Here is a 26,585-nt window from a genome sequence, read left to right as displayed (position 1 = left end):
ACTGTAGATGTCAGAAAGGGGTATGTGTAAATATAAATATTACATTTCAAAGTAACATGAAGTTAGGTCTGTAGCTATTCAGCCAAATAATATTTTCTAGTCCTAACTTTGTTGTTGGCTATATCTGTAGAGCCAGTACAGCAAGAGGAAAAGAGATATGTGTGGTAGAATCTGAACTTCTTTTTTTTTTTTTTATTCATTTGGCATATTCGCAGAGCACATGTTCCCATAATTGTTTCCATACTGTGTGTATATTTCCGCACAGAGCCACATTGCTAATCTAGATTACCATAATGTAATAACAGTCTTCAGACAGATATTACAGAATGAGTGCAGGGACTCTTGCAGTCCTGTACAGTGGGAGGCAGTAATGTGTTTACAACCTGCCACGACTGGACACGAAGAAGAAAAGGAAAGAGGATGAGGGAGGAAGAGAGGGGAAAGAAGAAGAGGGCCTGTACTAACCATGGCGACACCTGACTGTGGGGTGAAGCCCCTTCAAAATGCCATGAAGATGGCTAAAGTAGCAATACAGCTGGACGGGGGGAACAAACACAAGGTAGTGTGCTTCTCAGCTTGACTGCAACGATAACACGAAGGTTTGAGGCGGCAGGACACAACGCTGACGTTAGTGATGGAGGGGGCGGGAGCTGCTACAGGGTTAGCTAGCAGCTAACTAGCTAGCAGCTAGCTAGCCTGGCTGTCACCTCACTATGCTGTTTACAAGTTGAACTCAAACAGCAGCTGGAAGTCAATGGCTGCAGACTACACATTTCACTTGGTATTAAATGTACGCACTACTAACTTTACCTCAGCCTTTACTGCTCACTGTTCCTGTGGTTAATATCGCACAAATAACTTTAGATGTAAGGAGTAGTTAATTAGCTTGTTATTCCAACAGCACGAGCACTTTGTCACTTTCGATACTGTGCTAATGAATCTTAACTTTAGCGTTAACAACAAACACTCTGCTTTTATTTGAGACCAATTAGATTTGAACAACGAGCGAAAATAAAGTATTCGCTTTCCTAATAAATTGAATTCTACCCACTGCACCGTCTCTGCATTACCTCAGCAGCAGATGAACAACAGCCATGTCGTGAGCTGTGGTGGTCAGATGCTGTAAAGGAGTTGGTGTGGCAACTGTAGCCTAGTTTGACATGCATGACATGAGTGTATGTAAATAGTATTTATATAGAAATGTGTCCAGTAACCATAAAACTTTTCATCTTGATACAGAATAAAAAGTTTATTTTGATAAACATGACATTGTGTCTGTGCAAACTGCACCTGAATTGATCAGCGCAATGCTTTGGAATCTCTGTTGGTACTGTACCCAGTATTGTACCCCTGGATTTGGTTGTTAAGAAACCATCTGCATCTGTTAGATTTAGTAAGAACTGCCAGTGCTACTTTTATTTCTGACATGTTACTATTAACGTGTCTCATTGACAAGAGTTGTTTACTCATTATTCATTATTGTTATGATTATTATGAATGACTGTATACCATAATAATAATAATACTAAGATACACATGCCTGTGGTCTTTCTGCAGGAAGCTTACTGTGAATACCTCCGGACGATCAACTACATATCACATGCACTTTTGGAGGAAGGTGGGTGGCAAAGTAACAGCTGAATAGCGTCATACATGGCTGTGACACTGAGCTTTATGACAAAATGTCCAACCTCATGATTGTGTTCTTTATTTCCTCTCATGTATGTTTACACAGTTTGTACAGATTTGTCAGTCAGCTTTTGAAAAAGTAAATGTGTTCATGCTATGAGCAAGTTTAACAACTGCCAGCCAACTCCCTAGTTCAGGGAAAGGAAGGCCTTAAACATATCACTGTGCTCAAAATGTTGACTGTCATATGACTGTGCTATTGCAGTATTGTTTAATTTTATTCAAATTAATCCAAAAAGTTAGCATGCCACTTTTGAGGGCCTTCATCCAATTATGTAATAGTTGAAGCTGCCACAGTGTTAGATTATACAGTAAGAACTATTACATCAGTGGAGACTGAAATGGGTTTTATTTGTAGCTCATAGTTCTAAGTTATAGCTTACATGGGCTTTTTCATTGGATAAGGAGCTTGGACCCTTTTTAGCTGGCACTCTAATATCTGATGCTGCTCATGTGGGGATTCTTGAATCCTTAATGTTGAACTCCTGAATCGTTGGGTCTCTCTCTTAATTAAAGAGTTTGGTCCAGACCTGCTCTTTGAGGAAAGCGTCTTGAGATAACACTGTTATGAATTCGCGCTCTATAAATAAAGATTGATTGACTCTGTCCAGTGTCATGACAGCATGCTGTTAAGTCCTGATGTTTCTTGTTTTAATTCTTGCTTGCTCATTAAAGCAAATGCCTATCACATGGCAATAAAGCATTGAATCTTTAGGAGACTGTATAAGTTCTCCAATAGAATATCGGAATATAGTGTTGAAACAAGACGTCGTAGCCATCTGATATTTTCAGCAATGGTGTGCTGACATTTTGGGTGATTTTGATTTTGCTTGCATGTGCTCAATCAGAAAATATATTGCAAAAGAGGGTAACCATATTAGTAGCTGTTAACTGCATCAACAATTCAGCCCTCTGCCAAGCTCTAGTGCCAACCAATAGGAACGGCAGCACTATAATGAATTTCAATCTTACAAACATACAATTTTATTTTCACCCCAGATTTCTGTGAAAATATCACTGCTAAACATAATTTTGCTGAATTATGTTGCTGCCTTTTCAGTTAAGTTGATTTTTCTAAAGTAGCTCAAAGTTTTGGTGTTCCAACTAAGACAAAACAAAATCAATATTATTGACTTTCACTTGTAACTCAGACTGACTCTGACCCCTATATCTAAGAAAGCATAAGAAAAAATGGGGGGGGGGGGCAACTTGACTGCATGTATACGTGTAAGAATTCACAAATGTGGACATGCCAGATGATCATATACATTGCACTTATGTAGGTTATCTCTTTCATATGCTGTAATTGAGGGTGGGGTGTCTTTGACCTGCATGTTGTGATATTCAAACATTATTTGAGGACAGGAAGTTCCCTGCTGGACGATGATGATGAGGCTGATATGAGATTTGTAAATCGTGGGGTTTGAACATGTGGCGGTCAGTGGATTGGTTGCTGGGACCAGTCCAGACTTGCTTCATGGGGCAAGCAGAACACAAGTAGCAGTTAGTTAGTTAGTTAGCTTATCAGTCTAACCAGACTTAAACTAATCAACTTGAATACAATAGTTGATAGCACAAAATGGAATGAGATCTCAAATGCTATATAATGGCCTATTTATTGTGGACCTGCATTAGATTTATAATTGAAAAAAACCTCTCTTCTCATGAATTTCTGTCTTCTTTTTCTTTCTGTCCTGCCTTCAGAGGAGAGCGAGTTGGTGGCAGTAGAGCGGCTGTTGAGGCTGGCTGAGCAGTGTCTGGAGAGAGCCAAGTCCTTTATAGGGAAGAGCGCTGACCCCCCCGATCTCTCTCCCTCCATATCCACTTCCCCTTACTCTTCACCTGGCCAATCAGAACCCCACCATACTGCTGTCCCCCCAGCCGGCGCTGCTGCAAACATTGGTGAATACATCCGCACCAATCAGAAACGTCTCTTTTATTGCCATACTGTTGGGAGCCTTTATACAGGGGTCATAAATCAAAACAAGGGGAGGATCATACTGATCCAATACCTAATAATACAGAATTGCTGATATTCATACTGATACTTTTTATTACTTATTTACCTTCATGTAGGGGAGAGCAGTGTGCCAGAGTTTATGAGGTGAATAGGAGCAAACACTTTAAATGTGTCGGGGGCCTAGATGCCAAAGTAATTCTGTCTTCCTTCCTTCTTTTCTGTTGCAGCTCCAAATTCTCTTTCTCGCTTTTTTTTTTTTAGTTATGTGTGTTTAGTTATGCAATTTGTGGTGTTGTCTCAGTAGCCCAAACACATTTCAGTTTGCAACATTTTCATTCACAACTGTGAAATAGCTCCCATGTGCGTGCTGAGAATGTTGTGCTGTGCATACAAAACAACAACAGAGGAGCAAAGAATACATGCATTAGCATGTGTTCAAGACAACAGGACGGTATTTGTTCAGACAATTTTGCTCTTTGATAAGATGCAAATAGTTACAGCGTAGAAGAGAGAAACTGATCCCCTTTTTGGTATCAATCCTGTTAGATCTTTAAAATGAGATGTGGTATCTGCATTATCAATATTTTGGTATCAATCTGCCCCACCCCTAATGAAAAGCAGCCCACGTGAGTTTGTCCTGTGAATCAATCTTTGCACTAATGTACCCTCTGCTGTCACAGTCCCTCCATCTGATACTCCTGTTGACGCAGGGCATAAAGCAACCAGCCCAACAAAGACTGGCCATCGAAGAATCATGTCAGATGGTGGTGGGGAGCTCTCCCCTTTTCTGCCTCCTGAAATCTTTCACAGACTACAAACAGTGGAGTCACAGGACACAAGCAAAAAGTAAGGGCCAGTTTTTATCAAGAAGGGCAAATATTGCTCCATTCAATGAGAGATATCCTCTGAAGTGAACAACACAGCAGATAACAGATTTCTGAGAACCAGTCACTGCTAGTTTCTATTTAAAGCACAGTGTTTTGAATTGACCAACTTTGTCAAAGAGATTCTTACAGTCTTAGATGTTTTATTTAAGGGATAATGTGCAGCGAGCCCCCCAGGATGATTCAAGACCTGCATCACCCTGTTGGGGTTCATTTTTGCAATAATGGCCACTGCTCGCTGTACATTATCCTGCTTTTTACATGGCGTTAGCTAAAGAAATCAACAATTTGATTGATTTTCTTGCTTCAGCTATCAGAACTGCATCCATAATAATGGTCTGTTGTACATGGCAATAGTCCTCTATACAGAAATAACAGACAATAGAATGCTGTAATTGATCAGAATTGAGTATCCAACGAAGACATGCAATAAAAAGAGTAATCTAAATTTTAGACCTGTGGTCGGAAACAATTAAAATGTAAGACTATTTAATAGGGAATCCAGGGCTCCTTCTCACTGTCATCTTCAAACCTTCCTCTCTTAATACCCAAGGATGATTTAAAAGTCTTAATTATAAAGTGAAAAATATAAGATATGACTTGCAGAATTTTGTAGTATGTTAAGACTTTGCATGAATGAACTTTAAATGAGAATGTAAGCCGTGTTATAGACGTTGTTTGATTTGCTTTTGACACACCCTTTAAGTGAGATGTTGGTTTGTTTGTGTATGTGTGTGTATGTACTCCAGGGAACTGACACCTATTGAAGAGGCATCACGTATGAACCAGAAGTTGAAAGCGAATTATGAAGCTCGTCTGGCAAGGCTCACACCTGGCCAGGCATACCAGAAGACATCTTTGGTATGTGAGTGTGTGCTCGCGCGCGCGCGTGTGTGTGTGTGTGTGTGTGTGTGTGTGTTAATGATGGAGAGAGAGAAAGAGGGACAGACGTTCTGGTTCAGGTTTCAGTGTTCGGAGTTCAGAGTTAAAGGACTACCAAAAAAAGCTGTTTTTCAGGTATATGTGTCACATGTATTGACCATATTAATGTCCTGACACTAAAGCAGTGGGCAAACTGAAAGATTGGATAATTACATAATGTATTATGGTACAAGATGCGGTTTGTTTCGGGGTTGTTTTCTTCAGGCAAGACCCCTCCTATTGATACACAAATGAGCTGTGTGTGACATACTGTGACATTTTGGGGGTCCTGTGCTGTGTGCAATACTCATTCTCCACTCAAGTCGAATATTTGTTACATCATTACAGAGTTTTGAAATGTCTAATTTCATCTCAGATGTCAATGAGGTAAATAACATCTTATCTTCTGAGTGGACTGTTTTTATACAGTATTTTATACAGCATTCACACACACTCACACACTGATGGCAGTGCCATGACACATGGACAGGAGGAGGACAGGAATCAACCGCCTACTGTGCAGTTTCTGCACAACCTGAGCCACTCTCTTGAGCCACAGTTGCTGTGGAAACCGTAAACTAAATTCATTTGGGAGTTTGTTGATGAAAAATCTCCTTCAGTTCTCTTAATTGGTGTTTTGTTCCAAAATGTATTTTCAAAAGCAACATAGATTAACTTCACTTAAATTGATTTAAAACAACTTAAATTAGCTTAACTTAAAGTTGAACTCGAGACAGGTTTATGGAGTTTATTTTGCTCTTTTTTTAGCTACAGTCGATCCAGCTCGATATGTTATTTTCAAGAGTGCATAACTTAAGTACTAAGTGCATTTAAGATTGTGTAAGGACCAATATGTGACACTCCCATATGCATCAATAATTGCACACTCAACGTGCCGCTATTTGTTTCCCCTTTATTGGATGTGAATAGAATAGATAGTATGTATGTTTAGGACATAGTGCAGGATGCCTCCCAGCAGGATTGCTGAAAGACAAGTTGAGTTTTGGGCCAATGAAAATAGACCGCTCTCACATGCACTGATCAGTTGTGAAACTTCTGAGTTTGGTTAATGCTTGCTCCAACGGTATTTGCACTAAAATTTGTGAAATTCTGTCAAACTGCAAAAACTTCATTGTAAGGTTTTTAGGGGTCCTACAGTAGATGATAAATAAGTGGTCAGAAACCTCCTTTATTTCAGAATGACCATCGATGATCCCCTGACTTTTCCTCCTCCACCACCAGCTGGTCAAAGTTTTCACTTCCAGTAAAATATCTTCCCAAATAAAGACATTTATGGTTCCGAGACAATGTATCCTAATGAATTTGGTGATTTCGTGACTTTTCCTTTAGTTACACAACAAGGTTGACATTTGTGGTTTTGAGTGAAATACCTCAATAACCATTGAATGGCTTCTAATCATATTGCTTTTTTGTTTTTTATGTTATGTTTATTGTCTCGGCCACTTGTCCTTAAGGGTCGCAGGGGGCTTGAGCCAATCACAGGTTTCCCTGGACTAGGCAAGCACTGTTCAATCACAGGACCAACACATAGAGACAGACAACCATTCACACTCACATTATGGGCAATTTACCAACAACAGTGCTAACCACCATAACACCGTGCTGGTTTATGGTAAGGCACTTGCAAAACTAATGACTAATGACACCAGCCTGAATGTCCCAGGTTGCACAAGGATGGAGGAGCAAGGGGATTTGAAATATTGTAAGATAACTGAGGTTTGCCCTTCGTCTAGCCTTCAGGTTCAGGCTAACAAAGGACATGTCCCCATGGGTTCTGGAGGATGAGTGATGAGTTGAATCAGTTCACCAGCTGAAGTCTTAAACTGATTCAGTATCCGTGGTTGGGCTGTGTTTTGTACAGTTAAGTGATCTGACACACCATTAAATACAAAATAAGCATCCTCTGCTGCTTCAGATCCATGTAGTGTGCCCCAACAGAGCAAAATCAGCCAATCACAGCACATCACCAAGCTCTCTCACTTTTCTCTTACCCCTCCATAGTTGTTTACAGACATAATACTCTACAATCAATTCTCAGAACAGTACAAGTGAGCAATGGGAGTGATAATCATTATACTTTTGATAGTTAAACTGCAACAACCGTTGGGGGCAACCAAAACAGCCTAATCACGAGCCATGAATAAATACGATCGGTTTTAAACGACATCAAGTGTGCTTTTATTTTGGATGTCTCGTGATACTTCCGTTATGTCGCCGCTCCTCGCTGAAGATGAGGTACCTCAGTGAAGGGGGGAGGCTTGTGTAAGGAGCTGCTCTCTATCGCACTGGATATATCAGGCTAGGTGACGTCCCGGCGAACAGGCACTACTTTCTCTTCCCCTCCTGTTGATCTACTTGGAGAGAACCAGTGAAGACCCCCTCCATTTGGGAAAAAAAAAAAAGATGGTGAGCGAGACACGGAGTTAATTTTGCAACACTTGACAAATTCACAATTGCAGCGGTTGCTGAACCAAACATTTTTATCTCGATGCCACTTCTGTATTTGTTGGCGATTTTTTTAAAACTTCGTATTACCCTATCATTCAGATACGGAAAATGTTCCGGCGTCAAGTGGAGCTCCGTGCTTACTGGAGAAAGCTAAAGGCGTTTGTAAAGGTAAAGACACACCAGCCGACTAATGAACGCTGCGAAGGGAAGCTGTGACTCAGCCTGGAGGTGCTCTAAAGCTGTTGTCTGCTTGTGTGCTTTCATATAAACAGTATTAAACGGGGCCGTGAGGCTCCACAGTCACTGAGGACTGAACAGTGTTTAGGGTTTGGGTCCAGAACAGCTCATTCACACACACTAACTTTGTGGAGTTTGGAAATGGCCTTGGCGAGGCAGGTATTCAGCTTTATACAGTCCTTAGGTTGTCTGGATGGTTGAGAGCATAATTTAGGTTTTTGGTCTCTGTGTTTTGTCCCTTGTTTTGCAGGTTGTAACTCTATGGTGGTTCTTTTTCAGTCAGTAGAGTCAAAGCATTGATAAGCATGGATTTGGTAGATTTTACACCAGAATTGGGATGGAACATGGTTGGTGGAAACTGTCTGACTTCCCCTGATGATATTTAGAAACCAGCCTTGGTTTCCCCTTGTTTGTGTTGTGTTTGTGATGAGATGAATTGAATGTTCTCTGTAAAAATCAGTTGACATATTATTGAAACTTTGCACATTTTTCCATGGCCATATCCAATAGCATGAATGCATGTATATAAAGTAATTTCTTTTGCTCTTTTCCAATGCAGACGCTCTCTCTTCAGCGGCAAATGATGGAGAACCTCATCATAGCCAAAGCTAGGCAGGATGCTGTATCCTTCTGTGGTCAACCATTGTCCAGTTTTCACTGGGTTGTAGTGTCCATCTTTGTTGCTTGACAGGTACCAGCAAGCATCACTAACTTAATGAAGTTTAAGGCAGAGTGTGCTGCTTTATTCCCATATCTTATTTGACTCAATTTACTGACTTGGTATTTATTATTAAGATGATAAATATTCATGCACCAGCAACTTAGTAAAAAGTTATCAAAACTAACAGGAATCACAATTTAAGTGCAAACCTTTTAAATGCAGCAACATTCACTGACCTTTCGACTTTAATGTTGTTGGCGATTGTTTGTCTCTTTAGGGTGTCGTTTTTATGTGTTCTTTTGTTTAACACGTGTGATTTGTAACGTCAAGGCTGTCTGTTCCACTCAGTAACGCCCTGGTATGGTAAACTGACTGTATTGTATAGCGACTTTCTAGTCTTTCTGATATGTAATACCAAGTATCAGTATCGCCCCTCCCCAATATTTACAAAAGGGAATGTTTGTGTTTGCTAGTTTTTCCAAGCTGTAATTGTAAGATGCTCCTGATTTAAAGGTAGTTTATGCAACTTATTTTAGAACTTTTTGCTTTGTTATATTCTCATAATAAAGAAGGTCCTTGGACAAAATAAATAGAAACACATGGTGTCTGTGGCTGTCCCAGGCCTGAAATGAACAATTCGGATGGCCAACCTGCCTGTCTACTTACGTACCTGCCTACCTGTGTGGATGCCACAAGTGCAGTCATTGCACATTACCAGAGTTTTCCACTAGGCTAAAGCTAGCGAGTTATTCTCATGTATGGCAGAGAAAATTCAGCCATAGTTTGAGTCACAGTTCAGCAACCGAGTTGTGAGTGACCCAGCTCAAAGCACAAACCCACTTTGCTGAAGAACGAGAGCCGCAATTCTCAAATTTGTGTACCACATGAGCAGTAACTTTAAACTAATGATAACATTATGTTCATGGCGGTTATTCTCTTGTGTTTATGTGATGATGGCCCTTTCTTAGACTGAAAAGCTGAGAGAGGCAGTCAGTCAGTGGAGCAGTCATTACTATTGTGGCCTCCTTCAGTCCAGAAGAAAAGTTAGTCAGACAGTGCGTGTTCATGTGTTGTTGGGGGAGTGGCTTTAAAAGGAAAGCCTGGAGGGAGGGGGTGGGATATTTTCAGTGGGACACTTTTGAAATCTAGCTGCTCTTGCTTGTTCCACCAATGTTGCAGACCCTGCCTTTAAATTCAAAGACATCATCATCATCATCACATCATTTTTGGAATTTTCCTTAATGTTGGTCACTATGTTAGCTTCAGCGGAAGATGGAGGAGAGAAGACAGAGGCTACAGGAAGAGGCCAACAGGTACACCATACTTCTTTACAAACACACTGAATTAGGTTCAAACTTTATTCAGTTTTTTAGGTACTGAAGATGTATTTGAGTATCACACATGCCTCTTTGTATGCATGCATGCATGCATGCATGATACTCATGATACAAGGCCCATGTAAATCACACCCCTCTAAAATAATCTCTTTTTTGTATTACAGTCTAAAATCCAAACCCATTAAGAATAACTTTTCAGCTTTATTGTCACATTTTCTTCAGTCTGTTTGGATATGTCAGCTAGCTTTGTGCATCTATATTGGGGATATTTGTCCAGTCTTCCTGGCAGAATTTGGTCAAATTTCACACCAGATGCATACCTGGGCTTCCTGTACTCCTCCAAATCAGTAAATGTCAGTTTGTACTTTAAGCTTGGCAAGAACTTCACCGATAACCCTGGACATCTGATTTGCATACATACCCTCAGCACAATGTGATCAATACACGTGCTTGTGTAAGACAGCGACTGCGATTAAGTGCTAAAGCAGTGTAGGTCTGAATCTGATTGGTCGCTGATGGGCATTTTAACAATTAAGTAAGATTGGAAGATATGATGGTATAGTAAATGTCTGCTTTTGTCTGTGTGTTTCTCATTGCAGGAGATTTGCAGCATCTGGGACAGTGACTGCCGAGGAACAGGACCAACGTATCCTCTATACCAATGTACTGGAATATGAGCAAGACCATGTAAGTTTGAGAGTCATCACTGTAAAAATGTCACAACTAATGAAACTCAAAATAATTGAGTTGCACTTACTTGATTTGACCAAAACCTCATATAAATCATATATTGGATGCAACAGGTTAAACATGTTAAATGCTCAAAGGCTAAAAAACTCTTTGCTTTGATCAGTTGAGTCATGTATGAGTTTTTTGTCTCTTTAGGATTGGCCCAAACTGTGGAAAGCCAACATAAGGAAGAATCCTGAAGATGTCACATTAGTGTCAGGTCTAGTCTCCTACCTGCTCAGGTAACTGACTACAAAATGAGCATTTTAAATGCAGTTTAGGTATTTGTGCTGTTGTTAGTGAAACGTTGTTGAGGACTAACATTTGTTGTGCCACTGCACCATAAAAATAAATAGGAAATGTGTACTTGTAGCATTGATCTTCCCCATCAACAGAGAAGCAAGTGTTGAAGTGTTTTTGTCCCAGTTTTATCCAGTTGATCAGGGGGTATACCAGAAGGATCACCAGGGAGTTCACAGTATTCGCTGAAATTGAATTTCAGGGAAAACCTCCCTGACCCTGAAAGTCCTTGATAGTACAAACATTGCAGAATATTCATTCAGTGTACACCCAAAAACTAATAATAAAGTAATCTAACAAGTTGATCTTTACCCCTAATCTCATGCCAGTTTTGAGGCTTTAACTGGTGCTGTTACAGCCCTTGCTACTATTAATCAGGAATAGTGCACACACTTACACAGTAATCATATTGTTTTGCATCAGCGCTGCCTCTACATGATGGTTTAGAAGCGTTTGCATTTCCCTTCTGTTCTTTTTAATGATGGCTCTAGTCAGTATGACTCGAGATTGTTACTATACACAGACAAATTCATCATGTAACAAAGATGTTGTCAGTTGTTCTTGTACATAGATTGTACAGACTATGGATTCCTCTTAGAGTTAAAGTTTTCTAAAGCCATGAACTGTAGATGCCAGTGGTCCACTTCTATATTTATCCTCAGTGTGCCGTTTGTTCCAGTCTCCTTGCCCCAAGTTGGCCAAGTGTCCTAAGAAATATAAAGGTCTCTTATATTAATAAATGATTAATGGTGAATATGTTATATCAGCTATCAGTTATATATGAATGAAAACCAAAAAAACAAAATTATGACTAAAAATCATGAAACTATATCCCCTAAACTGCCTAATCGTTGTCTCTCACGATACATTTGAGTGCACTTTGCACATAACGTTTTCAGGCTGGATGGTGATAGACTGACATTTGCACTGTGTTCTCAGTCGATCTGACCACCCAGTGGTAAAGCTGCTGAGGAAACACCAGTACCGGGTTTACAACAGGCTCTACCCCATCGTCAGTAAAGGCCTCCCCCAGAGTCCTGCCCTGCCGCTGATGCCCTCTCGCAGCACTCACAACCTGCTTCATCCAGGTAGGACCAGAGCCATGTATTTGTGCGGTGGGTTGAAAACACTGGGTCCAAATTGATCCTGTACTTTTCCTCAGCTTCTGTCTACTTTTGTTTTGTGCCACAATTAACTCTGTCATTGGTTGTAGTAGCTTTTTCACTTAAGGTCAATTACTGAAATAAAACCCTTTCTTTCCTTTTGAGATCTGGAGACGGCCTCACATGCTTTTATTTCAAGTCTTCTAGACTGGTGGTTTTCAAACTTTTTGTGTGTACCAAGGCCACAACCTTATGAAGATTAAATGTCCAAAGCACACAGATTTATTTACTCAAAATATTGCTATATGCATTATCATAAATATCGACTATATACCATCTCAAACAGACAAGGTAAAAGAGAGATGGCCTACACATGAACTCCTCTCAAAGTACCACAAAACACAAGCCATGCCACTTGTCATAGCTTGGCACCCATGATTAATGGGTGCTACATCAGCACTGATACAGTTGCTTATGTGAAAATGTTGTTGTCATACAGAGACCCAGAGGAAGCCAACCAGGACTGGGGGCAGTAGCATAGGTGGCCAGAGCTTCAGCACTGGCTCTTCTCCTTCACTCTCTCATGACCTCTACGCTAATTATGACGATGACGAAGGGGGGGAGCCTCAAACACAGGTGACGGCGACAGATCGGGAGAACTCGTTTGAAGATCTGGAGCAGTTCCTGAATCAGTTGGACTGGGCCATGCCCCACAGCAGCACAGATGACACCGGCTCGGATTTAGAGCTGACCTGTGATCCGTCGACGCAGCTGGAGCAGGACGAGGGAAACATCCAGGAGCTGGAGATGAGAGCCTTGACAGAACACTTGAAGGCCATCGTCAAAGACATTCATATTGCTATTGGTGAGCACAGTGATAGAGGATCTATGTGTTTGCATGCGTAGAAAGTCTTATCTTGTTGATTTTAAGCGGCATCAATTTCCAGTTGCTGTTGAAAATGTTAAGGCTGAATTTTACATTAACAGCAAATGTAAAGGTTGTTGGATATTAAATGCTTGGGATGTTTCTTTATGTTTCAGATCAGCTTCTTTCATTGTGCTTGCTGTCTTTTGAGTGTCTAAACACAGCCAGCTCTAAAGACCTGTGCCTTGCCAGTATAGAAGAAGCCTTCTTCACGCCCCTGTGGAGTGCCTTGATGGCTCTTTTCAGGTAGTGCATCCTAAATCCTTGTGACCAAACACACGTCTTCATAGATCTTACAGTACATAAGTGCAAAGGGAATGGTGATTATCAATTAAACATACACAAATTATTTACCAACATAGGTTTTGAGTAAAACATATTTCTGACCAACAAGAAAACACAGATTGATCTGGCAAGACAAATTTGAAAAGTGTTTCTTGCTAACAGCCAGCTGCACTGGTAGGTAGCATTTGAATTAGTGTCATTTGAATGCTTGAGGCATCATATATTGCATTCTAAGTGGCATTAAAAAGTCTTGACCCTGTTTGAAGTGTATTAATATACTTCATTTAAAGCAAATATTCACTTTTGGCATGAACTGCTTCCTAGAAACACGCTGTGGGTCACGGTCTCTCACTGACCAGCATGTGGCAGTGCTACTCTAAGTATGTCCGCATCTTTCTAGCTTCTATTGCTGGTTTGATTATAATTACACTTAAGTCTTTAACATTGTCAGTTGTGTTACAAAATCAATATTATGACTAATACAGACTTCTTGTAAATGTACATGTATCTTCACTTATGCATTTATTTATTGTATTATCGTTTGACTACTGACGTCTTTTGAGAAAACATTTCTACGGAAAAGATGAGCAGATGAAGTAGTTAAACAAGGTAGGCATTTAGTTGACTGCAGTAAATTAGCTAGACTATATGCCTATGTGCATAATGTCTACACAGATATAACCTAAACTAATGTGATAGCATATGTGTGGTCACGTAGCTTGTCTAAAAAAAAGTCATTTACAAACTGTCACTGACAAACAGCCATATTAATTCATGTAATCATGAAGTGTTTGTTCATCTTGGTAGACAGAGAGGGCACATGGAACGAGCATGGAAGAGGACGGGAGAACTCAGGGAAGGACACAATAAGAGACAGAAGAGAGGAGGCGAGGAGAGAAAAGTGTGTAGGCGAGGGGAGCGAGAGAGGGAAGGAGAGAAATGTGCTCACTAACCAGGAACAATACTGGAGGAATAAGTAACAAAAAGAGCTAGATTTAATTTTTACATCATCAAGAAGGCTGACTGGCAGACCTAATAACTGTTGGTTCAAAATACCTCCACTCCCAGTTGCACCAAACCGTGCTTGTGCCCTGACCAACCACTAAGAGTCACAAGTGGAGCCACAATCCACTTGCAAGCTTCCCACCCACGAACATGGCCAACATGTTATGTTGGAGCAAATACCCAAGCCCCTCAAAGTTAGACCTCTGTACTACCACCTAAGTTTTTGTCTTTTGATCAAATTGCTATTGATCTTTCAAAAATACCATTTGGAATTTTGTCTGTCTTTCTTAGAAAGGTCCACAGGGAGAGGGAGCAGGCCTTTGAGATGAGTATGAAGCTGTACCGAGATGTTTCACCTGAAGATGTTGGTGTTCCCTTGAAACTGTTTCCCAAAGACCCTGGGCAACTGCAAGGTTCCTACCCCTATGAGTCTGCTGTCCAGGAGCTTAAGCTTCTCATTACAGACAGCTGTCCACAGAGGAAGCTGGAATGTATTGGTGAGTCAGATTTCGCTGTTTTTATTTTTTTTTTCTCACACAAAGGATGCCTTTCAGGACAGATGGCTTCAGGCAACCTGAAATAAGGCAACCCACTCTGGTGCAGCCACAGATAGCAAAGTTGTTTGCTTTAGGTCTGACTGTGCTGACTGTTGGAAAATCCTTCAGCGTTCACCAGTTTCATTCATCTTATTGAAACAATGCTTACCTTACTGCATATCTAGCTTCTTAATAGCCTCATGTAAGATTACATACAACAGGGCTGTCATTAGTAATGGCCAGGTGGCGTCTTTTCAAGTGTGTCAGCGTAGGTATTGTTCTAGCTCTTGGGTAGCAAATGGTTTTCTATACACCAAGTTAACCAAAATCTTTTACATTTTCCATTACACTCTGTGACTGTGTTTGGTCCAAAGACAGGTTTATATTTACTGCATTTACTTTATTTTGTCGCAGTTAGGACATTACGGCTGATCTGTGCCTGCGCGGAGGATTACAGGTGTCTACATGAGGTGGAATCTACACCCAAAACAGCGGCCATGTGAGTAAATGATCAGGTGCATCAGATTTTTGGGGTCTGCATCTCCTGAGAAAATGAGAAATTAAAACACCCATTTATACTGGGAATTTCAGTAAAAGAAGACCTCGTTAAACTTCAAAATGAGACAGCATTTTCTCCATGGCTGTGATAGGGAGGCACAGACTGTACCAAAGTTCTTGGAAGTACCCAAACATCATTTAAATGCTCTTTGCCTTGGTAGCTGCCCTGTCAGGTCTCATCAGTTCTCAGCTAAGCCTAGCACAGCAGGGGCTCCCCTAGGTCTATTGGCCCCTATAGTGTCCCTCTCCCTAAAAGTGGGTCGGCCTGTCTGGGTTTGGAACCCATAATGGAGAACATTATGGGTGGACTGTGGACTCAATTCAAATGTTTCTGTGTTGACAAAGTTTGACTTCGACACGTACAGATGATATGCAGAGGAAACTGTTGCAATGTGTATCTTCCTGTTGTGGCTTCACATTATCCCCACATGTGATGCGCCTATAATGATCCTCAGCACTATATGGTTTTAGAACCTTTATTTCTAAGTTAGTGGACTGAGAATAGTTTTGCATTAGTGTTGTAAAAGCAGAGACTGAGACTTCTAGTGAAGGTGGGGATCGTAGTGCTAGAATAGGAGCATTTACTGGGTTGTTTGGTAGAGCCAGTAATGGGTTAAGGTTAGATACTTTTTATTATGACTTAAAAATCCTTAATTTTGAATTAACTTAATTTAACTTAATTAAAGAGTTTGGTCTAGACCTGCTCTTTATGGAATGTGTGTTGAGATAACACGGTTACGAATCTGCGCTATATGAATAAAGATTGATTGATTGAAAAAGTTGGTGTGCAGCCCATAGGATATGTCAGCAACATTTTAAAGGTGTATATGAGCACATCATTAATGCTTGTAGTGCAACCCACAAGCACACAGTATCAGGAAAAAACATGCAAAACATCATGTTGATATCATGTTTTTTTTCTTACACACTCTTGTCCTCGTCCCTTTCTGTCTTTTTTTTTTTGGGTGCACTAATCTTTTTTGAGAATGGCTGAGGCTATGTCTCCTGCTCCATATCTGTCTCCTTGTATTGGCATGTGTGTGAAAGATCAGAGACGGCAGGGTGGAACAGTTGACTGGGCACAGCGCACAGTGACGCTGAAGGATTTTTCTGTGTACTCCCAGCACGCTAAAATATACAACTTGGTAACAAAATGTGGTTCCAAGAAATTAAATCAGAATTATGCTTTGTGGAATTTGTTTTGTTTCCTAGAAACATTAGTCAAACTCGACCAGACCGTAGAAGATGATTAATTTGTTTTTGTTTATATTTTGAGACAAAGAATATAATCATTTCTGGCATCTCAGGATATGATCTGTAATCATCTTTGGTGAAAACCATTACAGCTTTGCCAAGAATAAAAAAATCAAACAAAACCAGCATTTTAAAGACAAATTCTGGCTCTACTCGCTCATCACAGATCCATTTTATTGTTACAATAGCATAATGTAGGCTGTGGTCATTTGCAGATATAATTCAATAAAACTTTTACTCAGAAGTAGACTTCTGAAGAAGTTTGGGTCTAAATTTTTATCCTCCACTACTTGAAGAGGGTAAACTTTAATGGTGTGCTTTCCTGCCTCCAATCTACCACATTTTTTCTGTCCTGAATTTGGCTCAGTGCAGGCCCATATGTGACTGCTTTTCTTAGTCCATCTAAATACAGGTTGCCTTTTGAGTCTCACTGTGATTCAGAAAATGTTTTTGATCAAAGTCTGACTAGAATTTAGAGGTGGATGTATAAGTAATCACAATGTTCAGCTGACAGACGAACTCATGGCAGGAATGAATGCATGTATGTGTATTTATATTGCATATATAGCATTCATTGTTTCTGCTTATTTTCTGCCATCCCCTTGCACTTAAGTTTCTAATTTGAAATCTCACCCACTAACACACTTTATTGTACTCAGTGCCCTCCTTTATTCATTGAACAGCATTTCCATGTTCATCGGTTCTTTGTCCTTGACTAACTCCTTTGTTCTCGTTTGTGCTTTTGTCCACATCCTTTTCTATTCTCTTTTCTATTGTGCTGCTAAATTGGTCACCACTCTTCCTCTGTATCCTGTTAATTAAGAAGTTTTCCCCTCTGCCCGTTTCTGCTGGTTTTATCACCCACTACTGTAGAATGCATTGCAAGCCCATAATGGAGCCTAATCTTTTTACTGAAATCTGTATTTATGCATGTGGGAAGAGTGCATTGTATTCTTGGAATGCAGAGACACAACAGGTTTCGTGTGAGAGGACCGATGTGTGTGTTTACAGTAGTGAACTCAGAAGAGTATAATTCAGGGTTGTGTTTGTGTATTTGAGGTCCAGCTCTCAGTGGTTACATGAGCCTGTCCACACCTTCCAGAACCTGCAGGAGGAGAATATCGAGTTGCATGCAGCTGGGTCAGTCAAGGGCCAGCAACCTACCTTCTCACGCAAACTAGCAAGCAAGCAGTTAGCCCTGCGTGTGAGTCCTGATAAACAAATGGTCACTGTCTGCACACAGGGAGAATGCTATCAGGCTGTCATCATCTCCCAGGCTGCAATTTGTCCTCCCAGCAGATCTTAGGCAGAGGGAAAAAAAGCTTTATCATTTCCATCCATGAACACACATCCCATTAAGAGCTACATTTGATTTAGTTTCCATTCAGTCCCCCAGGAGAGTATGTGCCATCATACTCTGTCACTCTTTATTTTTTCCCTTCTGCTCTATTTATTTATTTCTGTTATCCCACTTAACTTTATCTCACCACCTCATTCTTCCTGTCGTCTGACAGTGGTGCAGATGACCTGTTGCCTATCCTCTCCTTCGTGGCCTTGCAGTGCCAGAGTCCTCAGCTGGTGTCTGAATGTGCTGCTTTGGAGGAGTTCATTCATGAAGGGTGAGTTATCATCATGCTATAAAAAGATGCTGCATCACCAGCTCCTTTTGTTTGCACCAAATACACAGATTAGCCTTAATAGCTCTTAGCCACAATTTGAAGGAATGTCTACCTGCACAGTACCATGGCACCATGTCGAAGAAGACATTTGCAAATTGTCTTGTACTTGGTACGATCATGCCTAAAGTTAACCTGATAATATCAGCCAGCTTGCACAGTACTCATCACTGCAACTGTTTTGATCAATTACAGGGTTGTAGGGCCTACAACTTTGAATTTGGCAGTGCATTACATCAGTCAACACCACTAGATTTTTCTCAGGAGTGGGTGGAAACCAAAACAGAGCTAAAAGCAGAGTGAAATTCATTCATCAGGTGGCCAAAAACATGACTCCAAATGAATGCTAAAGTTGCCTCGTCTCTGCTGGATATATAAATATGAATATATAAAAGATTAGATCAAAATAATGCGGTAGAGTTGCAAGACCTTCTGTACACCACAGGTATAGTACTAATTAGAGCCTGACTAATACATTGCATGTATTGTCTTGCACACTAGATCAGATCCTTATCAAATCTGTGGTCATGTTGAAAAAAAATCGAATACAATATATCAGCCAATTTTTTTCAATATAGGTATCTGAATACAACTCATGCTGCTTTGCTGTTGACAGTGCAATAATATCCAAGTTTTAATCCAATAATCATCTTATTGTTTTCTGATGCTGACAGGTGCACTGAGCCTTAAAATAGTGTTTTAAACATAAGCCACCGCTACCAGGTGAATGCATGATAGCAAATAGCAGTCAAGTAGGACAATTGGGGAGGGATGGTGGTCTTGAGTTGAGATACTACTGTATATCATACTGAGTGCCATTGCGTGTGAGTTCAGACCACACCCAAGAGGTCTACTCATGGCCATAAAAATAGTGAGTAGTAAAAGCCAGCTGGTAAGATTGGCGGTAGCTAAGGAATGTCAGGATATTTGGGATTTGGGTTTTCTTCTCTATAAAAATACAAATAAAGTCCCACTTGATGTTTATGTAGTTCAGTGGGTTGGAAGCGTTCAAGCGAAGGAAGAGGTGGAACCAAGTCAGGCCACGAGGCTGTGAGAGGGCTCTTGTTCTCCAAAGACGGTGAAGAAAATAAAGAGTTGTTTGCTTGAGTCAGCTGTCAGTCAGCGTATTTGGGATTTTTCCAAATATATAATGACAGTTCAGTGTGCGCACAAACCAGTCAAGGTACAGGATGAAGCCTCCAAAAAAATACATTAAGAAGTTAAGATGGGACAAAATAATTCATTTGACATGATACAAAAAGAAATTAAGCCTTGTGAGATGAAAATGTATATATTTTTTTTTTTTATCGTTTGACCAACAACAGTGTTATTGTCAATCACATTTCACAGACATCACATCACTAAAATAAAAGATACTATAGTTACATCAACTGCTGAAGAGATACTCTGGGGCAGCAGAGGATAATGTTAAACCAGTCAGGAGCATAGTTGGTTTAATTGTTTAAACCCATTTAAGAGCAGATGTCACAAAGAATTAAAGAAAAGAATTAAAGCAAGGAAGAGTGAGGCGCATATTTGTTTTGGTCGGAGATGCTGAGATATTGTATAGAGGAAAAAATGGACGAGATCTCCAATCTGTTTATTACCTTTACTTAGTTGTTTTGTTGTGTATCTTGTCGGCTAACACTTGCTTCTCCTTTTCAGCTATTTGATTGGAGAGGAAGGCTACTGTCTGACATCCATGCAGAGTGCCTTGGCCTATGTTGAGTCACTGCACACAGGAGGAGCTCACCTACCTGCAGACAAGATCATTTGAAAAAGGTAAAGGTCATACTTGATGCTCTGATGAACATTTTGTTGAGCTGTAGTTTAAAGTAATCTGAAAGGCTATGTAATGGGCTTTTCATTAAAACAAAGAAATGTAGTATGAGGATAGAAAACAGTCTCGCTGTTGAAGATTTTTAATGAAATAATATTCACGCCATCCCTGCACATCCAAAACCTTCTACACATATTACCTAAACTATCTGACTAACTAGTATTTACAAGGTTTTAATTCAAAAACTTTTCCATCCTCTAGCGTTATGTGAATATTAGGAGCTCAGCACATAGAGGCTGGTGCCACTAATTCTGCAGTGGTGTGGGAGACGGCACAAGGAGCTGACTTAATGAAAGAAATTCAGTGATGGAAAACCATGTAGAAGACGTGATGGAAATATGGCATTTCTGTTTTTTTCATGTATTAATTCGAGGAAGGCTTTAGTCTCATCCTCACAGATTTGACGTTTAGTCTAACAAACAGGATTTAGTCTCAAGCTTCAGCTTAAGTGACGTTAAATCACATGCTTTATGCACGTCCTTTTTTATTTGCCAAGTCATTATAAGATATTCCTTTTATTATGAGTAAGAGATGGGTGAGAGAGAGGGATGGATGGAGTGAAGTGGACTGAGACTGATGCATTACACTGAGAGATGAGTGTGTTGCTGAATGGCTTGTCTGGGGCCCATGGTGGCGATTCTACACTGCTGCTCGGCGGGACGAGGTGTAAGAGACTGCATGTTATAAAAAGTGACATCCTCAACTGGCATCCCGCAAAACTCCCAGTGACACAATGATTCCACCACAACCAAATATTTCACTTTGCAGACTGCTGTGCTCCACAGAGCCGTCGCTCATCTGCCGGGCGGCTGGATTGATAAATGGAAGCATTCTGAGTATTTCATACTGGAGGAACAGATTTAGTTTTAAATGTCTTGTTTATACAATATGTGGGCAGTTGTTACATGACTTAAAATGTTGTCACTCTTATTCAAATGGAATTTGAACGACATCCATATCTAATAAGGCTGTAAGTCATGTGCAGTTGCCTCTTGCCAGAGTGAAACATAATTTAGGGAGATGAGTTCTAAATACTGTTGTTTTTGATTTTCAGGATGTAGAGCGCCATCAGATTAATTTGTAGCATGCTACAAACTTTAGTACACTGAAAAGTTAGACTATAGAGGGGATGGCTGGTAAAGTCTATATGCTGCTTTTCACCCACTCAGTGTCTGATCACTGGAGGAAGGAGGGCAGTGGCATGCATTTCTTTCCTTTTTTTTTTTTAATGGCTGGAGGCATTATGTTTTTCAGCTGTCACAATCTTGTGAATGTGATATCTCAGGAATGCCTGGAGAGGATTTCTTCAAATTTGACACAAATGTCCACTTGGGCTCGAGGATGAACTAATTTTGATTTTGGTGGTCAAAAGGTCAAAGTCACTGTGATCTCACAAAACACGTTAAATACAAGAATTCACACTGTAATCATGAAATTTCCGACAAATGACAACAGAGGTCGGGTATGCCTGCGGTGGTTTTGCCTGCATTTTTAAATTCTGCATGTAGGAGCTTTTAAGGAGAAGTCTAGCATTCCTGTATTTTTCTTAGTGACAAAAACACATTAGAAATGAATAAAAACCCATGCTAAATTTATCCAACTAACAAGTGTTGTGTGTATCCAAAGCCTGATTTATGGTATCCGTCTGTTGTTATGTTGCTGTATTGTCATATTATATTTGAAGAAATCTGTTTATTTTGTCTTTAACAGTTGGTCTGTGTTAAGAGTTTTGTTAGCCCAGTTACTGGAGTATTGGATGATGTGTTGCTTTTGCTGCCACAAAGGACCGTCACATTCTGGTGCCAAGAACTGACACACACTGAATGTCATGATGTGCAGTTAAAAGAGTCCTAAAAATCCTAACAGCCAGAGAAAAATAAGTCTTTCAACGCTCAGGAGAAACTCCTCCCATGTAGACACCATTAACTGTACGTGCGACAAGCTACAGAAATGTGGGATTTAAGTTTGTGTTTCACGCTTCTTCATTACCATGGACACACACACTGTATATTGTTTTTACACACTTCAACACACACTATCCGACTGCTGTAAAGGCACACGAGAGCACCAAATGTGGATTAATTTCCAACACATGCACTACTTCTGCCTGTTTGAGTAAGATTACTAAAAGAACTACAGTGGCCAGTGGTGTTGGAAATTACTGAGACATTAAATACAAAAGGAAAAGGGAAAAACTATACACTGTGTTTCAGTAGGAATGAATACCCGTCAGTTTGGGTAGGACACACTGAGAGGCAAACTCACAAAACACAGTAAGAGAAATATATAATGCTCTTTTAATAAAAGTATTGTTCCATTTTATGTTCTAGGCTGCTGTAGTCACGAGACCTTCCCAAGAGTTCATCCCTCATTCCCTGCTGTGCTACAGAGGAACACCCACTGAACCTGCATCTCCCTGCATGTTCTGCAGACTCATTTCTTGCACACACAGATGTACTGTGTTCAACAGAGGGGGAGCTCCTTTTGCTCTGTTTCCAACAGAGGCCTAAACCAGTGCCTATGAGTTGTTTCCAACCATATCAGACCCTGCATCCAAACTTGGCTTTGCTGGGACCTCTAAGGATGCGTTTTCAAACTGTAAAGCATCGCCACATTAACCAGCACTGTATTGTAACCCTAAGTAGGGAACCTTTGGACATGATGGAACTGATTGCTTTGCTTATATGCAATATGGCTTTACTAATAAGGGAATGTATTTGAAACGCATATTGCAGGTTCTCATCAGATTTTTTTTCCCTTGCATTGCAAGTACCTTGTACCTTGTGGCTTTTTTAAAAAAAATCTTGCGTGCAATGCATAAATTAGGCGGTGTGTGCATGTGTGTGTCCATATGTTTTTATGACTAGTGGCGAAATCCATCCACGGACTATGAATTAAAACTATACATTTTTGCACTTTGGATTGTTCATGGGTGGTTACACTGGATGATGGTTTTGAGTTCAGATAGTGGATCTAATTGCAGACAGACTTGCCCACAGGACAGAGACGGCGTTTGTCAGAGATCCCATATAATGGGGACAATGTGAGACACTTGAGGAGCACCTGCTGTGGGTTGAAAAGTTTGTAGCATCTGTTGTCACTGCACATAACAACATGCTGGTTAACATAACACACGTTAGGCGTACAGGAATATGGTTAGGTTGTACTTATGGTAGGTATTTAAACTGTTGCACTTTGTTTGTTAGTACACTTTAAGTGCATGTGTTTGTGTGTTGCTTGTAAAACAGTTTGCAAGTGAAGCCACATGGACTGCAGGTATATGTGACGATTATCACGCCATGTTGATTTATGAGAGTGTTTTCAATTTGCAACAGTTAACTGGTTTGTTAAGTTTAAACCGTGGTGTTTACATAATGGATTCAAGGCAAAGATGCAGACATGGGAGCAAAATCAAACTCCTCTGAAGCTCCCTTTTCCCAGTTACACCCTTTGCTCCAAATTCCTAATCATAGGATGGGAGCTGGGAAATGGGTGATCCAGTAGTAGACCTTCTAGTGCTTGGAAAGGATTTGATTTGATGTGTGGTGTGGTGGGATCGTATCATGTTGATTTTACATGACTGGAAAGTAGTGGAGGTCTTTACTGATATTTGATTTTTTTTAAATGCTTTTCTCTGAAATCCTTCAGGCTGTTTGGTTTTAATACACGCAGACACCAGAGTGAGTGTTTACCTGAAAGGGTCTCGTTTTTAGCATTTTTAGCCAGTTTAACTACAATACCTGGAGCAGCTCGCATGTCTTTGATTCAGTCTGTGTAATATATTGGAATGAATGGAAACCAACAACTCGTGGAAGTAAAAACATTCAGGATCTTTAATTTTGGTATTCTTCAGTAGATGATGGGCGGCGAAATCAAATTACACTACACGTGTAATAGATGGGCTAACATATGTGAACATGTTGTTTACCCTGTGTTTTGAAGACGCACGTGCAGCAATCTTGCCTCCAATTACAGACTGAAACACTACTGTTTTACAAATCGTCATCTAATCATTTGTTTGTTTGCTCGAATGTACTATTTTATTATTAACTTTTATTTTGTATGGGGCCCAAAAGATGTGAAAAGGTGTCTTAAGAATTGTGCATTTGTTATTGCTACCTATTTTTGTGACATTTACACCAAAAACAGATTTGTCTATGTAATAAATGTATGTAATAATAATAAAAATGGCAGAATGATATTTTGCAAAGTGGATTAAACCACTACATTTATGTAAATGATTTATTGTACATTTTGCATTGCTTTTGAAAACTAAAAGTGTTACTTCATTATTAAACCTATTTACTGTGAAAGATTGGAAATGTTTGAATGAGAATGTTGAATGTGAGTTTTGAGAGCTGGGTCAATAAAGAAAGAAATGTGTAAATCATTTCCCATGTATGGTGTGGTCTTACTTTAGCCTGTATCATGAAGTTCAATATACTACTTTGGTTCTTCAAAGCTGGTTTAAAGTGACAGAGCAGCTCGTTTTTGGGTAAACCGCAAACATGAATTCCTTTTCAGACACAAAAGGCTGTTTTTCTCAGATTTATGACAATAATTCCACAATTGCATTTTTCATAGTGAAGAGTTAAGTGTGTCTATGATTAAATATACAACAAAATAAATGTGCAAAGCAGCAAAAAGATAAAAACCCAGACCTTGAAAAGACCAGTGGTTTCAAAACACATGGCTTTTAATTTGACATTCAAATGAGAATTTGGCAATGGAAAATGTGTTCGATAAGTAGCTGCAGAACACACTGTGCTAATTTTTCTGCAATCAAAACTGCTTTTCAAGAGGTGTGGTTGAGGACTCATGATTATCATATAAATGTCTCTTGCACATCCATGGGGGAGAACTCCACCCGGAACACACCCGGCATTAAATGTATCTGACCCCATTCATTATGATTCATTATGTTATGTCTAAGGGAGAGCAAGGAGTGAGGACGCCTAAAGCAGAGGGGGTCAGAGAGGTGCAATCTGAGATGAAACATAAGCTCGGACAGGGCCACTGAGCTGAATGGGTTGTTTAATATATATAAAGTGGATAAGAGTGGAAGTACAGGGACCTGGTGGTTAGCTTTGCTGTGCAGTGCAGAAGGAACTGTCTACTCCCGAACATGACCAACACCAACAGGATGGTCATAGACTTAAGGAGAATAAGGACTGTTCTGCTCTGAAAGAGTAGGTGGAGGTGGTGGAAACATACAAATGCCCTGAACTTCACCTAGACAACAAACTGGACTGGAAATGTAACACAGAGACACAGAGACCAGGAAAGGACATTTCAAGAAACTCAGGTCATTTAAGATGTTGCCGATCTTCATTCAGTCTGTTGCAACCGCAGTCAATCAGTCAATCGATCCTTATTCATATAGGGCCAATTGACAATTCAGTTTTCATACAGAGCCAAGACCAAACTCTACTTAAGGATTTAAGGAACGATTCAGGAATTCAAAATGAAGGAATGTAGAAGCCCCACTTTTGCGAGCAACAGGGAAGAGAAAACTCCCCTGTAACAGGAGGAAACTCAGCTCAGGCGTGGGTGGCTTTCTGTCTGGGGCCGTGTTGGGTGTGGGAGAGAGAGAGGGAGGGGGAGAGAGGGAGAGATAGTTGCGCAGCAACAACAAAAATAATGGCAACTATATTACTGATACTGATGGACCACTGATAATAGGCTGAATGACTAATAATGAATAATGTGACTAATAATGAAAGATATGACTTGTAATAGATAATAACTCACAATAGTAACAGAAACAGTGGCTGTGATGAAAGTGTGGGAATTTTTCATGCAATTAAAGCTGCTTTTTAAAATAGAATGTTTAGTGAGACAGACAACTATTAAATTATACTTCCTATTGTAAATACTGGTTCATCTACAAAAATGAAACACTCCTACTTTCACAATAGACACTTTGTAATGTCATAGAGGTAAGGCACAGATGTGACTGTTAACACCTTGAGTAGAAACATTCAGAAGATTTTAGTTTCTACAGAGGCACGTTGTACAATGAGATGTCACTCTTTATTGAGAGAAAGTTATCAACCCTTGAGTCTCTGCCTCTTGACACACACCCAGCACTAACAAGAACTAACGTGACATGTTTTTCTTTGGTGTTTTTTTTGCCAGGGTGTCTATGTGGGTGTGATTCCTGGGTGATGCGGGAGGCTGTGATGGGCACATGGCCGAATAGCAGCAGAAGAAAAA

The 26,585-nt window shown here is 40.1% G+C and overlaps 1 protein-coding gene across 1 annotated transcript; it reads left to right on the top strand.

Annotated features, from left to right (window-relative positions):
* The first annotated feature begins 433 nt into the window (after positions 1 to 433).
* On the top strand, positions 434 to 24,741 carry vps9d1 (VPS9 domain containing 1). Its single transcript, XM_070830614.1, has 17 exons — positions 434 to 559; positions 1,558 to 1,618; positions 3,394 to 3,591; positions 4,330 to 4,495; positions 5,283 to 5,394; positions 8,720 to 8,782; positions 10,082 to 10,134; positions 10,758 to 10,845; positions 11,044 to 11,129; positions 12,127 to 12,275; positions 12,790 to 13,155; positions 13,332 to 13,461; positions 14,797 to 15,002; positions 15,456 to 15,540; positions 18,368 to 18,472; positions 20,195 to 20,311; positions 22,700 to 24,741. The coding sequence occupies exons 1-16, from the start codon at positions 467 to 469 to the stop codon at positions 20,304 to 20,306; spliced, it is 2,073 nt and encodes a 690-aa protein (XP_070686715.1). The 5' UTR covers positions 434 to 466; the 3' UTR covers positions 20,307 to 20,311; positions 22,700 to 24,741.
* Positions 24,742 to 26,585: the final 1,844 nt, after the last annotated feature.

Source organism: Pempheris klunzingeri, chromosome 5, assembly GCF_042242105.1.
Source record: "Pempheris klunzingeri isolate RE-2024b chromosome 5, fPemKlu1.hap1, whole genome shotgun sequence".
Taxonomy (NCBI): Eukaryota; Metazoa; Chordata; class Actinopteri; order Acropomatiformes; family Pempheridae; genus Pempheris; species Pempheris klunzingeri.
The sequence above is the reverse complement of the archived record's forward strand: the minus strand, read 5'-3'. Positions and strand labels throughout refer to the sequence as shown.

Excerpts from the sequence above, each read along its gene's own strand:
- vps9d1 (XM_070830614.1), top strand. The coding sequence starts at position 467 with ATGGCGACACCTGACTGTGGGGTGAAGCCCCTTCAAAATGCCATGAAG. Across the intron at positions 4,496-5,282 it reads TCACAGGACACAAGCAAAAA|GGAACTGACACCTATTGAAG; the intron begins GTAAGGGCCAGT and ends TATGTACTCCAG. Across the intron at positions 15,003-15,455 it reads GAGGAAGCTGGAATGTATTG|TTAGGACATTACGGCTGATC; the intron begins GTGAGTCAGATT and ends ATTTTGTCGCAG.